Source organism: Balaenoptera acutorostrata, chromosome 10, assembly GCF_949987535.1.
Source record: "Balaenoptera acutorostrata chromosome 10, mBalAcu1.1, whole genome shotgun sequence".
Classification (NCBI taxonomy): domain Eukaryota; kingdom Metazoa; phylum Chordata; class Mammalia; order Artiodactyla; family Balaenopteridae; genus Balaenoptera; species Balaenoptera acutorostrata.
This window is the reverse complement of record NC_080073.1, coordinates 32301710-32314908: the sequence shown is the minus strand read 5'-3', so window position 1 is coordinate 32314908 and position 13199 is coordinate 32301710. Positions and strand designations below refer to the sequence as shown.

At 36.4% G+C, this 13199-nt stretch overlaps 1 protein-coding gene across 1 annotated transcript in view; it reads right to left on the bottom strand.

Annotated features, from left to right (window-relative positions):
* Nucleotides 1–13199, bottom strand: part of DNAH12 (dynein axonemal heavy chain 12) — a 246848-nt gene that overhangs the window by 130779 nt on the left and 102870 nt on the right. The window contains exons 22-30 of the mRNA XM_028169151.2: nt 11487–11608; nt 11110–11392; nt 8999–9118; nt 8531–8687; nt 8127–8299; nt 3843–3995; nt 3356–3595; nt 2774–3019; nt 2327–2446 (exon numbers count right to left, since the gene is read on the bottom strand). Coding sequence (XP_028024952.2) covers nt 2327–2446; nt 2774–3019; nt 3356–3595; nt 3843–3995; nt 8127–8299; nt 8531–8687; nt 8999–9118; nt 11110–11392; nt 11487–11608 — 1614 coding nt within the window. The remainder of the gene's footprint in view (nt 1–2326; nt 2447–2773; nt 3020–3355; nt 3596–3842; nt 3996–8126; nt 8300–8530; nt 8688–8998; nt 9119–11109; nt 11393–11486; nt 11609–13199) is intronic.

The window sequence follows — 13199 nt, the reverse complement described above, 5'->3', positions numbered from 1 at the left end:
AATCTGCCTGCTAATGCAGGGGACACGGGTTCGAGCCCTGGTCTGGGAAGATCCCACATGCCGTGGAGCAGCTAAGCCCGTGCGCCACAACTACTGAGCCTGCGCGTCTGGAGCCTGTGCTCCGCAACAAGAGAGGCCATGATAGTGAGAGGCCCGCACACCGCGATGAAGAGTGGCCCCCACTTGCCACAACTAGAGAAAGCCCTCACACAGAAACGAAGACCTAACACAGCCAAAAATAAATATAAATAAAAATAATAAAAATTAAAAAAAAAAGAAAGCATTTTCCTTTAAAAAAATACTTTTTTGCTAAAAAAATGCTAACCATCATCTGAGCCTTCAGTGAGTCACATCACTAACATCAAAGATCACTGATCACAGATCACCATAACAGATATAATAAAATGAAAAATTTTCAAAATTTCAAGAATTACCAAAATGTGACACAAAGACAAGAAGTGAGCAAATATTGGGAAAATGGCACTGATAGACTTGCTTGACACAGGGTTGCCAAAAACCTTCAATTTGTAAAAAAACACAGCATCTGCAAAGCGCAATAAAATGAGGTATGCTTGTAGCATTTTTTTTTTTCTACGACCCTGGCTCCCCTGCAGCTCAGTTGCAGGCATACACAGTTGCTCAGCCACACACCTCCCAGCACTGACTCCTAGTAGTGTTTTTCAAACTGGATTCTATGAATCCATGAAACTATTTGCTATATTCATAGGAGTACAAGAGTTCTCCAAGAGAATATTAAAATTTTGTATTTTCATTTTGATTTAAAAAATCATATTAGCGTATCTTGAATCATCTTGATAATCACCTGTGGTATAATACTAAAATATATAGAGTCTTTGTCCCCGGTTCCTGGCACAGAGCTCCTAAAACTCTTGGAATTCTCTGAGTGGTAGTAGTGTCTTTTGTTATTCATAAAGAGCCCTTTTCAATAACACCTGAGTTTATGCTAATGAGGTGACTTGTTGTGGGAACCTAGAAAACTTCAGGATTGGGCTGGTCACCAAAAAGACACAGTGACTAGAGGGTTGGAACTTTCAGCCCTACCAACCTTTGGGGAAGAAGGGGCTGATGATTGAACTCTATAAAAATTCTTGAACAATGAGATTCAAGAGCTTCCGGTACAGGGAGGGTGACTCTCCCTGAAAGGGCACGGAAGCTCCACGCTGCCACCTGCCCATACCACGCTCTATACATTTCTTCCATTTGGTTGTTCCTGAGTTGTATCCTTTATGATAAACTGGTAAGCAGAAGTAAATTGTGTTCGTGAGTTCTGTGGGCTCTTCTAGCAAATTATTAAACCTGGGTGGGGAGGGGTCAGGGAAACCCCTGGTTTATAGCCTGTCAGTCAGAAGTACAGGTGGCCCAGGACTTGAGACTTCTGTATGAAGTGAGAGGCAGTCTTGTAGGACTGACACTAACTCTAGGCAGTTAGTGTCAGAATTGAATTGAATTTTTGAACACCCAGTGGGTGTCTAGAGAATCAGAGAATTAGTTGTTGGTATTGGAAAACAGCCTAGAATCACCTTATTCTGATCCTGCCATAGGATGTATAGTAGTATTTGAATTTGAAGATTAAAAAAAAAAAAAGAAGGCTAACATTCACAGCAAGATGGATGGACCTAGAAATATCATACTAAGTGAAGTAAATCAGACAGAGAAAGACAAATATTATATGATAACACTCACATATGTAATCTAAAAAATAATACAAATGAATCTATATGCAAAACAGAAACAGACTCACAGACACAGAATACAAACTTCCGGTTACCAAAGGGGAAAGTGATGGGGAAGGGATAAATTAGGAGTTTGGAATTAACAGATATAAATTCCTATACATAAAATAGATAAGCAACAAGGATTTACTGTATAACACAGGGAACTATATTCAATATCTTGTAATAACCTACAATGGAAAATAATCTGAAATGTGTATATATAACTGAATCACTTTGCTGTACAAAAAAACTATAGGATGTTTTACCACTTTCAGTTTACCATCTTTTCTACCTGCGGAGGTATATAATAGTATTATAGTATACATAGTAGTAAATATTATAAATCACAAGATAGGAAATAAAATATGTATTCTCTTACAATAAACATTATATTTGACCTGAAACTTGTTAACCCTACTATCATATAAGGTACTAAAATTTACTCTTCCTCATTAATTAAAGTGGCCAAAATAGGGGTTTATCCTCCAAACAGAATTTTTTAATAAAACTCATTTAATAAAACTTGGAAAACTACTGAGTCACCAGATGAATTTATTTGCAGAACAAGTCATTCTCACAGGTTTACTTACATGATAGTCAGCTTCAGGAAGTTTAACACCAGGAAATAAGTCACTAGTTATTCCATTAAATAAGGGTATATCATGTGATAAAAACTTTGGTTCATTTACATCTCTAATTGATCGCAGAAGCTAAAACCATCCAAAAAGTGCAAGATAAGTTAATTGCCAGTATTTGCCCTTCTCTCACCCCCACCCCACCAAAGTCAAAGTTTCTTTTACATTGTTCCATGGAATCCCCATACTAAAAAGCCAATACTACACTTATCAAACCTAATGGTCCTTGGATTCATACAAAGTATAATGAAAAACAGAACCTCAAAACTATCATTTCAACCCCATGTAAAAAGGCTCAAAGCAAACAACTCTCTTATCTGCCTATCTATAGTTCATGATCAACCTTGCTGAAAAAGTTATCTTTCTACAGATACTTTCACAATGTGTATATTTAATACTTACAAGTATATCTTCATTTTCATTTGGAAATTTTAGTTTTAGGTTTCCAGCAGCCACTAAAACTGCTTTCACTGCTCGCATTCCATAGTCATAATGAAACTGTGATGAGAGCTGCTCTGAGCAGAGCCTGTAGGTCATTACTATCTTCACAGACAGAGGTTTTGCATTCAAAAATCCATAGGAGTAGAGGGAGATTTCTGCTATGAGGGCATAGTTTGGAACCATCATAGCCACTGTTCTAAAAAGAACCTGAAGTATATAATAAATGAAATATATTATTTACCTAAAGGAAACCATTTTTAAAGCTGAGCATAAGCACCCAAAGATAATGTGTTGATATTCAAGTTTATTCCCCCAGTGCAGCACCTTTTCACTAACTTTGTAATTTTTTCAGTAGCACTTTAACAGTTTTATGTACTCTAATATTTTTTTTAGACATCTAAAAAAGTTTTTAGAGGTTTACCTTATAGCAAATGGAAAAGGTAAAAGGGAGATTACAAATACATGTGAGAAAATTATACCATTTTGAGTAGATTATGCTGTTACTTTTGATTACCAAATTTACACTCTTTAAAAAAATATTACCTTAAGATTATCCGGTAATTCAGAACGTCCTGCATAGCCAGGATTCATAGTAATAGCTACAAAACAGTTTGGATTGAGCTTAAGTTCTGTCCCTTCAAAAATAAACACTTCTAGCTTCTGTTGAATGGCTCTCTGAATGCAAAGGATCTGTTGAGCTACCACTGACAGCACTTCCAATTCAATTCGATTAAATTCATCAAAGCAAGCCCAAGCACCAGAAGAAGCCAATCCTTTAAAAAACTAAGAGAAAAAAGGAGATGATTTTCGTAGGAAAGGGCATCGTTTGTTAAAACAAAAATTTAACCTTTTTAAGTCAAAAGTGACAGTTAATAAAAGCCCCAAGGATAAAAACGTCTTTACCCCTAAAAAAAAAAAAAAAAAAAGGTCAAGTAATGCTTAAACCACATTCGGTGTTTTAAACGAGTTTGCTTCAGTTTATCCAGTTTGACCTAGCTGTAAATTTGTAACATTTAATATGTAACTTTACCTTTCCCATTGCTAGATAATCTAGCCCATCTGAACAGTTGAATACCACACACTGTACAGCAAGAGCTTTAGCCAAGTCCTTGGTGGTTTCAGTTTTTCCTGTGCCTGCTGGCCCTTCTGGAGCACCTCCAAGGTTTAAATAGAAGGCACCTATCTGAAAAGAAAAATAAACGTGAAAAGAAATCCATGCTTAACTGAAAACAAACAAAAAACCCTATAATAGGACAATTGCTTATAAAGTGGATTTAGTCTTATTTGTAGCTTCAGAGAGGCAGTAATACAATTATATCATTCAGTTAATTTTTAGCACTCAATTTTCTAGCTGCACAAAGAAAAAGCAGTTTAAAGGATCTAAAAACAAAGTGAAACTGTATCAAAGTCTCCTTATTTTCTCATACTTCATGTGTATCCCATTTGCCTTTAAAAACAAAGAGAATCCAGCCTTGAAGTGTTAACATTTAGTCAGAAAAGTTTAATTAGAAGTGCTTATGGAGGGACTTCCCTGGTGGCGCAATGGTTAAGAATCTGCCTGCCAATGAGGGGGACATGGGTTCGAGCCCTGGTCCGGGAAGATCCCACATGCGGCGGAGCGACTAGACCCGTGTGCCACAACTAGAGCCCCCGGAGGGGCCACCGCAGTGAGGAGACCGCACACCGCGGCGGGGAGTGGCCCCTGCTCGCTGCAGCTGAAGAGAGCCCGCAAGCAGTGACGAGGACCCAATGCCCCCAGAGTTGAATGAATAAACCAATTAATTACAAAAAAAAAAAAAAAAAGAAGAAGAAGAAAGAGGGCTTCCCTGGTGGCGCAGTGGTTGAGAATCTTCCTGCCAATGCAGGGGACACGGGTTCGAGCCCTGGTCTGGGAAGATCCCACATGCCGCGGAGCGACTAGGCCTGCGAGCCACAATTACTGAGCCTGCGCGTCTGGAGCCTGTGCTCCGCAACAAGAGAAATAGTGAGAGGCCCGCACACCGCGATGAAGAGTGGCCCCTGCTCGCCGCAACTAGAGAAAGCCCTCACACAGAAACGAAGACCCAACACAGCCATAAATAAATAAATAAATAAAATTAAAAAAAAAAAATTGAGAGAGCAGATTGCTCCATCTCCTATAAAATAAAATAATATATAAAAAAAAAAGAAGTGGTTATGGAGATGGTTGTAGAGATCAATGATGACCTCTACGGCTAGCTGCAAAGAGAGAAAACACCTAAAAGTGGGGGTCATAAATGGGGGCCCATCAGTGGGAAAATAAACAGATGACCTACTATATAATTTTGTCTATGATTCACCCTCGCTGTTGCATTCCACTCTTGGTATGTTCTTCATTTTCTCCATCCCCATAGCATTGTTCTGTACTTCTCTAACCAGTAGTATCAGTTTCAACCTTGTGAAACCCAGAGTAGTTATCAGTTACCCACTGATAAATGGTAAACTGTGACCTACCTTCGCTGGTTGGACTCACTTTTATTGTTTTTATGAAAGCTGGCGTATCCTCCAAGCGTCCTGTAGCCTGGGCATTTGGATGTTTGCCCAAGTTGCTTTTTACATATTTGGAGTCTACTGTGTCAAATCAATCAGCTCAAGCTTAAGACGGTTAAGACCACCAACCCTCCATCTGGGCATCAGCAAGGGTCCGCTCAGTGACATTTTGATGTCAGAGGCCAAAAACTCCACCCTCAGAGCATGCTAACTAGGCTGCTTTCTGAGCTTTCCTCCCATGAAAAAGCCTATGGCTTGGGTGCATATGCGCAGAGCAACGGTTGCCTCACCTTTTTCTTGTTTTCAATTACATTTCCCCACGCTCCCCACACCTCAGCTTTATCCCATAGATATCCTGAGCCCTTCGCCTTCAGAGAGGCATATTTGAGTTGTTTTTCAATCTCCTTGCTTGGCTGCTTTGTGAATAAGCACTTTCTCTGCTGCAAACCTCAGCGTTTCAGCATTTGGCTTACTGCAGAGAGTCAGACAAACGAACCTGGTTCATTTGGTTCAGCAACACTCACATTACAGTTAACTATGTACATTTTTTCCCTCTCAATTAGTACTTAAGTTCCTTTATTTTTTTAATAATTTTAAAAAATATTTATTTGGTTGTGCCAGGTCTTAGTTGCTGCATGTGGGCTCCTTAGTTGTGGTATGAGAACTGTTAGTTGCAGCATGCATGAGGAATCTAGTTCCCTGACCAGGGATTGAACCCGGACCCCCTGCATTGGGAGCACAGAGTCTTAGCCACTGCACCACCAGGTAAGTCCCAGTCCTTAAGTTCCTTTAGAGTAACATCAGCAGTATCTGAATTCTTTCTGGGTCCCCACAGTGACTAGAACAATGGCTGGAAATTTTTAGATGCATACAAGTTACAGTCAACTCTCTCCATGAAGTTTGTTTCATGAAAACTGCTATGAGAGTTTGTGAAACTTAACTCCTTTTAGATAAAATAGGGTTAAAGGACCAAGACTGTACATTTGGGGAGGCAAGGGGTATATGGGAACGCTCTGTTCCTTCTGCTTAATTTTGCTGTGAACCTAAAACTGCTCTAAAAAAATTAAGTATTTAAAAAAATAATAGATAGACCTATGAAAATCTTAAATATTTTCACATTTACTAAAATAAATAGAGAGAGCTCATTAAATAAAGGCAATATCAATGATATTTTACCCATCTTAAATTTATAGTAAACGCTATACTGTTAATGTCCATTAACTTGATTGCTGGAAACAGTCTTTCCCTTCTTTATAATTTCCAAAAAATGCTTACAAATGTGTTCCCTTTATTATGGATAGTAAATATAATAGGAGACTTTCAATGTTTAGTGTTGTATACAAGCGTTTAATGTGATTTTGATTATACAACTCAGTCCTTAGCGTCCACTTTACAAATATTCACAGCTGATTTCAGTGAGGTCTGAGGACACAGAAGCTTGAGATTCATCTACTCAACAAATATTTAGGGAGTAACTTATGTACTTGTCAATCACTAGAGTAGAGAACAAGACAGATGTGGTCTGGCCTTCAGGTAGCTTCCTGAGAAAGAGGATTTGGTGAAACATTTTATCATAGATGCACTAGAACCTTACTCAGATTCTTTTACTGGTCATTGCATCCGTCCTTCCAATTGCTGTCAGTCATCTACAAATAGCTCACAACTGTCCTTTTCTCCTGAGATTTGCCCTCAATTAATAGGAGCTCCCTTATCCACAAACACCTGAAAGCTTACCCACACCCCCCCCCTCCCCAGCCCAGGAGTGAACCATAGCCAATGATAATAAAGGGATAGAAAAGCTAGACCCCTTTGCCTTAAAGTGAAGTACCCCTGAGATGCCATTCATGCTCAAACGCTCCCCATGAGATCAGGCTAAGGCCATACATCCATCAAAACCACATCTTTGCTTAGCTTTCCTGCCTGCTTTCCTCATTTCCTTATGGGTTTTTACTGAGAGCATTCCCTAGAAAATCATTTGCCCAATAATCCCCATTTCATTTCTGCTTCCAGAAAACTCAAAGACACTTTAATTTACTTACTCAGCACAGGTGGATTGGTGTTTCTTGATGCATCTCCTCAATTCCCAGGTAGGGTTGCCAGATTTAGCAAATAAAAATACAGGATGCCCAGTTAAATTTGAAAATCAGATAAACAATGAATAATTTGCTAGTATAAGTATGCCCCATGTAATAATTAGGACATATTTCTACTAACAAATTATTCATTGTTTATTTGAAATTCAAATTTACCTGAAAGTCCTGTATTTTATCTGACAACGCAATTCCCAGGGTTTCACTTTGTTGTTGTTGTTGTTTTCTGTAGTCATGGCTTTATCTTCCATAGCTTCCCAACAAGCACAGCCCTCAGTACCACCTGCCTACATTTCAGGCTCCCTCTCCTATTCAACAAAAATAACTTGGAGTTCTAAGGCCCAAATGTGCTTCCTTCATCTTCTTGTCATCTCCCAGAACTCCACTGCAAAAACTGATACCATTTTCCGAAGCTCTGGTTTCTTCTTTAAATCTCCAGTACCTTCCTTTTTCTAATTATCCCCAACGGGAGTGACTCACAATTTTAAAACATTAGAATTCACACACTCTTGTATTCTACAAGAGCACGCAGAAGTAAATATTCACTACTATAACTTCACATAAACGGAATTTGGGATTAGGAAGGGATAGCTGTATTCAACTATACAAATAAGAGAATAAAATGAGGATAGCCATGTTAAATTTAGACAAGAAAATATGACACCAAACCAAAAAGGAATCTTTAATGTGTGAATTAAAATAATTTAAACACATACCAATGTTCTGTAACATCTGTCAGTGAGAGGAGTAATGACAAGTCGAGGTGAGTTACCAAGGTATTCATAAGCATATTTTACATTGCAATTAATGATACTAACTCGAGCATTGTCATATTCCCAATAATATCGAAGCTGAGCAAGCCACTGGAAATCTGTATCATGTGAGACACCTAAAAGGAATAAAGTAAAACAAGACAGATAATCCTGAAATGGAAATAATTTGAAAAATAAGTATTTTATCATCTTTACAACAGCAAATATTAAAATAATTCATGTTTTCTAACTTATGGAAAAGATCATATAAAATAAATTCTGTTGAGAGAGAAAAAGACATAGAGGGTAAGTCCTTGTTTCTAAAGGCTATCTATACCTTATTTTTAAAATTAAAAAGAGTCACATACCTATATCAATCATGTCCATAACCACATCTCTAGCATGGACATCAATAGTAACCAAAGCCCCCAGAGTAATCCTGGTCTGCTTCGACAGTTTTCCTCTTACCAGCTCTACAATATCATTTAGTTGATTCTGAAGTTCCTTATAGTACTTCTTTAATCCCTACAAAATAAAAAAAGCAATTAAACTAATGTTATATAGTAGCTGAAACATGTATTTCATACATTTACTCTTTAACAATTCTGACATCATAATATAGCTCAATATAGAAATGAGTTCTCGAATAGAGTGATTTTTGTCTAAGCATAAGAAAAATTAAGAACAAGTTTTTAAATAATTGTACAATTTTAATGCTACATGTAGAAATCGGGGGGAAGGTTACCTTTGCAAATAATAGATAAGCTAACTAAAAAAACATAGCATGTAGAAAAGAAAGTTATTTAAAAAGAATGTTATTTAAGGTAATGATTTACCTCTGTCCCACTACTTATAACTTCCTGTATCTCAGAGGTCCAGAACATTTGAGAAACACAAAGTACAACTTGGCCAGGCCACTCTCGAACCCAGTCTCTTCTTGCAGATTCTGGATAAGCCTGAGTAATTAAAATGCATTTCTAACTTTAAAAGTTTACAAAAGGGGAAAAAAGCTTAATGTTTAACAATAAAGAAGTGCAATACTTGGTACATTTGTAGGCTAGAATGTAGTCATGAAAAATTTTAGATGACTATTTAAAAGACCTGAAAATTTTTTACAAATCATATTTTTGAAATATTTATTTATAAAAGAATGGAAAGATGAGCACCAATATGTTAATAATCAGTTATCTTTGGAAGGATTTGATTATTGATTCTTCTGGAAATTATTTTCCATAGGATTTTTAGGTTTCTTTGCTGTGGGGAGTTGTCAATTTTCTACATAGAATACATATTACTTCTATTATAATGAAATATGAGGGTTTATTAAAGTAAAAAATAAATCAGTCTAATAGGTTATGTATATTGATACCAAGATTTAATTGAAAAGAAGATTATGCCATCTAGTAGAAAACTGACCTAGTAGCTAGAACCCTTGTATTATTTATCCATTGCTTTTCTAAAAACTTGTATGACCAGCATATATAATTTAAACAATAATATATTTGTTCATTTATATACAATTGAACAATCTATGCTTTTGGGTTCAAAGTATACTTTCATTTCTTCTAACATTTTTATGTTCAAAATGCATTTAAATGGATTTATTGGGGGGGTAGTCTTTTTAAAAATAACTTGTTTCAAAAGTAAATGATAATAGCAGATCCAAATTAAAAACTGAAAAAAAACAACTGCAGAACAAAGTATGAAGAGTGGATACTAAAGGAAACTTCATATATATATATATATTTTATTGGCCGTGCGGCACAGCTTGTGGGATCTTAGTTCCCCAACCAAGGACTGAACCCGGGCCACAGCAGTGAAAGCGCAGAGTCCTAACCACTGGACTGCCAGGGAATTCCCTGGAAACTATATTTTTAATACAATGACACCATCTTAGATATAAGAATATTAATCATAAGGATATAAATATCTATTATTAAAATGCATTTTATTAGCAATATTTATAGATAAATGCAAATGACAATTTAACCTAAGTTTCAAAGAAGGCTGAGTTTCGAAGAATTGATGAGCCATTGCTAGGTACACAGAAGGTAAATTTCTATATGGATTAAGGAAATACTTTCATGGATAATGTTGATTCTTTCCTATGTGTTTTAGTTTGTTTGGAATCATAAATAGAAAAAAGGAGAGAAAAAGTCAAGATTTATCTGCAGGAACATTGAAGCTGAACAGAATAGTCACTGCAAGATGATTCTCATAGGGCTCTTGGTGAAGGAAAAAGGATTCCTCACTCATATAGAGTGAGTTGCTGGATATAAGGCTGCAAAGCCTTTTTAAATGACATTTTTACTACACAACTATTCCTTTGTGATCCTAAAGGAAGAAATATACTGAAGTTTATCATTCAAGATTAGGTTAATTGAATTAGCAAAAGTGAGATACATGTAGTGCCTACGTCTTATATTTCTCTCAAATATTGTAGATCCTCCGTTAATGTTTGTTCATCTCGTTTTGAGTTTTTAAGTAATTGTTTGAGTGTAAATAGCAATAAGTAAACTAGATCATGAATTTAACACCCATGTCTGAGGTTCTTTCTTATCTCAGGGGCTTTACACAGGATACTTAGGTGCTCTCCCATTTGCTATTTATCTGGTTAATTCCTACTTATCCTTTGGGTCTCAGTTTCAATTTTACTTTCTCTAAGAGCCTATCACTAGCAACCCACCTCCCCCATTCTAAATTATATACACCTTATTATTCTTTCTCATAACACCTTTTTTCTTTTGTAGCACTTAATCACATATTATTATCAATTCTTACTACTATTATTATTTTAATAATAATGTTAGGAACAAAGAGTAAAGAAAATAATAAATGGCTTAAGATAGTAAGACCTTAAGTGTTCATTTACTGGTACCCTTTCAAAACCTCCTAAAAGAAAGCATTTACAGAATATAGGATATACATTAAATCCTAGGAAACATACCAGCCTGGCTGCAGCGATCACATCATGAATACTCCGGAGCATCAAATCTTCTACTTGAATGAGCCACTTTTCCACAGCACCTCGCGCTGCAGACGTGGAAATAAGTGCAATCAGCTCCACTCGCTCACCTTCGGAGCTATACATGGCTTTAATGTCCAAATTGGGAAGGAACTCCAATTTAGCGATGCCCTCAAAGCATTTTTTTAAATGAGGCTGAACTCTAAGTGGATCTTTGGTCTCTGACAAAATCTCTAACATTTCGTCATTAGATAAGAAGAAAAAACTAGGGAAAAACATGCAAATACAAAAGTTTTAGTTATAATTTATCACACATCAGAAAATGCTTTAATTATAGCACAATTGATTATCCATCATACCGAGGGAAGAAAAGTCGTTTTTTTTCAAGATATGCATTAAGGCCTTTCATAATTTTCTCCAAAAGTTCATTGCAGTTCTGCAGTTTTTCCAGTAAACCTGTTAAAGAAGTAACAGCAAGAACCTAAAAGAGACCAATTCGTTCAGGTCAGCACTTATATATCAGATATTATGATAAGACCTAAACATTAACTTATATGTCAAAAATGTTAAGGTGTCAAAACGTTTATGAAAATTGTCAGGAAATTTTTTATAATGTAAAACTATTAGAATTCAATAAATCACAAATATTCTTATCCAAAGATGCTAGTTATGAGAAATTATGATTGTCATGCATATTTTCATTTCTCCTACATTGTTTTGAATGATGTGGGAAGAGTCTGCTAGGTTGGTGCGTGATTTAATTTTTGCATTAACAACTGTCAACTATAAACAATCTATGGTATGAGTTGGCAAACTACATCCATGAGCTAAATCCAGTCTGCTACCAGTTTCTTTTTTGTTGTTCTTGTTTTTCAGCTTTTATGAGGTATAACTGACAAATAAAAATTGTATATATTTCAGACATATAACTTGATGCTTTGATATCTGTATACGCTGTGCTGCCAGTGTTTTCTTTTTTTAATGTTTTTTTTCTTATCAGTCATCCATTTTATACACATCAGTGTATACATGTCAATCCCAATCTCCCAATTCATCCCACCCCCACCCCCACCACTTTCCCCCCTTGATGTCCATTCGTTTGTTCTCTACATCTGTGTCTCAATTTCTGCTCTGCAAACCGATTCATCCGTACCATTTTTTAGGTTCCACATATATGCGTTAATATACAATATTTGTTTTTCTCTTTCTGACTTCCTTCACTCTGTATGACAGTCTCTAGATGCATCTACGTCTCTACAAATCACCCAATTTTGTTCCTTTTTATGGCTGAATAATATTCCATTGTATATATGTACCATATCTTCTTTATCCATTCGTCTGTCGATGGGCATTTAGGTTGCTTCCATGTCCTGGCTATCGTGAATAGTGCTGCAATGAACATTGGGGTGCATGTGTCTTTTTGAATTATGGTTTTCTCTGGGTATATGCCCAGTAGTGGGGTTGCTGGGTCATATGGTAATTCTATTTTTAGTTTTTAAGGAACCTCCATATTGTTCTCCATGGTGGCTATATCAATTTACATTCCCACCAACAGTGTAAGAGGGTTCCCTTTTCTCCACACCGTCTCCAGCATTTGTTGTTTGTAGATTTTTTGATGATGCCCATTCTAACCAGTGTGAGGTGATACCTCATTGTAGTTTTGATTTGCATTTCTCTAATAATTAGTGATGTTGAGCAGATTTTCATGTGCTTCTTGGCCATCTGTATGTCTTCTTTGGAGAAATGTCTATTTAGGTCTTCTGCCCATTTTTGGATTGAGTCGTTTGTTTTTTTAATATTGAGCTCCATGAGCTGTTTATACATTTTGGAGATCAATCCTTTGTCTGATGATTCATTTGCAAATATTTTCTCCCATTCTGAGGGTTGTCTTTTCGTCTTGTTTATGGTTTCCTTTGCTGTGCAAAAGTTTTTAAGTTTCATTAGGCCCCATGTGTTTATTTTTGTTTTTATTTCCATTATTCTAGGAGGTGGATCAAAAAGGATCTTGCTGTGATTTATGTTAAAGAGTGTTCTTCCTATGTTTTCCCCTAAGAGTTTTATAGTGCCCAGTC